This window comes from Tupaia chinensis, unplaced genomic scaffold (genome assembly GCF_000334495.1).
Source record: "Tupaia chinensis unplaced genomic scaffold, TupChi_1.0 Scaffold000674_1, whole genome shotgun sequence".
Lineage (NCBI taxonomy): Eukaryota > Metazoa > Chordata > Mammalia > Scandentia > Tupaiidae > Tupaia > Tupaia belangeri.
Genome location: NW_006160197.1, coordinates 1,012,168 through 1,013,896, shown reverse-complemented (window position 1 = coordinate 1,013,896; position 1,729 = coordinate 1,012,168). Strand labels below are relative to the sequence as shown.

The 1,729-nt window shown below is 56.5% G+C and overlaps 1 protein-coding gene across 5 annotated transcripts in view; it reads right to left on the bottom strand.

The window, feature by feature from the left end:
- Positions 1-709, bottom strand: part of COBLL1 (cordon-bleu WH2 repeat protein like 1) — a 181,945-nt gene extending 181,236 nt beyond the window's left edge. For all 5 annotated transcript variants that reach the window (XM_006160254.3, XM_006160257.3, XM_006160256.3 and 2 more), the window contains exon 1: positions 522-709. In XM_006160254.3, the coding sequence (XP_006160316.1) occupies positions 522-609 (88 nt within the window). In that variant the 5' untranslated portion in view covers positions 610-709. The remainder of the gene's footprint in view (positions 1-521) is intronic.
- Between the last annotated feature and the right edge of the window lie 1,020 nt (positions 710-1,729).

Below are 1,729 nucleotides of genomic sequence, written 5' to 3'. Positions count from 1 at the left end.
AGCCGGGAGGAGGCGGCGCTGCAGCCCCCGCCCCGTGGGCTTTACTGAATAGCCATTTGGCGCCTTGCGGGGAGCCAGAGGAGCTGCCCCGGCTGGAAGAGGCGGAGCGGGGCCAGGCGCTCAGGCACCGCCGCCAAGCCCGCAGCGTACTCCCGGGCTCCTCCGGCCGAGTTTGCACAAACAAAACGCCCTGGGGAAACTTTTCCCGGAGAAAAGTTGAGAGGGCTAATCTCTTTCCCACCCAGGGCTCCTACTTTCTTTTCATAGGAGACAGTGACCCGCCTGTTCTCTCTCGAGGCTTCCTCTCCTACTCTTCCCTCCCCCAGCCCGCGCGCTTGCAGCTCGCTCTCAAGCCAGGACTTGAAAGGAGGAGAAAGCAGCAGCCTCTCCGAGGCTCAACCCTACGCGGGCCGGGCCCGGTCGAGCCGAGCCAGGGAGCACCTCCCCTCGCCGCACGGGCGGAGTGCCGAGCCCTCGCCGGGCACTGTAGGGCCTCTTCCTAAAGCCGCTCATTTACTCACCCTGCCCCATTTTCTCGTCCAGAGCCCGGGAGCTCGCTGCCACCTCCGCCGCACTGCTGTCCCGAAGTGGAGACGAGCTCGGCGGCATTGGAGCGAGGGAAGGCAATGAGCCGGAGAGAGGAACAGGGCGGGAGTGAGCCGAGGGCGAGTTATTTCCTCCCCCCGGGGCTTCAGGTCTTCGGGGTCGGGCTGCGGAAGCTGGATGGAAAGGCAGCTCCCCGGCAGTGTGTTCCCATTCCCACCGCTAGAGCGTAGCTTCGGGAAGGCTGGCGCACCCACGAGGGACAGGTAGAAGGATAGGGAAGGTACCTGCAAGAGCCAGGTGGGAGGGCGGACCGGGGCCGCAGCGGAGGCGCAGAGAAACCCGCAGAACGGGGCCTCCAGCTTACCCTCTCAGCAGTTTGAGCTTCGACATCAAAGATTGTGACTGATGCCAATCTATAAACTAAGAGTTGAATGATAGTTTTAAAAAATAAAGGAATCAGACACAGCTGTGTGCACGTTATAGTTCCCAAGTGCATGCTTGTTACAAGATTCTTTACACCTGCGTATATCCTGTTGAGTATAGTCTGACAAGCTCCAATGGTGTAGGCCATTTTGATGGCTCAAAAGCTTACGTTCAGGGGAACCAGCAGTTAGCGTAATGGCTATGTCGCTGGACTCCCACGTAGTCGACCGCGGTTCGCGTCCTGGACCTGGTGGCTTAAAACTCACGCCAGGCGCGTGTGTGTGCGTGCCCAAGATCCCGAGAGGAGAATGGAGGAGAAGGGATTGCGGCGTGACCATCCCCCCTGGGGGGTGATTTCTCGCTTTCTGTCTCTATGTCTCTCTCTGTCTGTCTGGCGAGCGCACGTGCCCTACAGTGAAAATCTCTCAAAAAAAAACCAAAAAAACCTTACGTTCAGAAAATAATATGAAACTAATTTTTTAATGACTTTAAAACAATACTTTAAAAATTAAAATAGCTAGGTAGTAAAGGGGGCCACGTCCCACATGGCTAACTTCTGGGCTTGAAAAACAGTCCCAGTCTAGGGGCATGAAAAACACACAGGGGCCGTGTACCAGCATCTCCCAAATTTGGGGAAATGGAGAAATGGAGGTGAAAGGATGACCGTGTTATCATAACTCAATGGGGAGAGTTCTCTCTCTCTCTTTCTCTCTCTCTCTCTCTCTCTCTCTCTCTCTCACTCTCTCGGGTGAGCATGCAC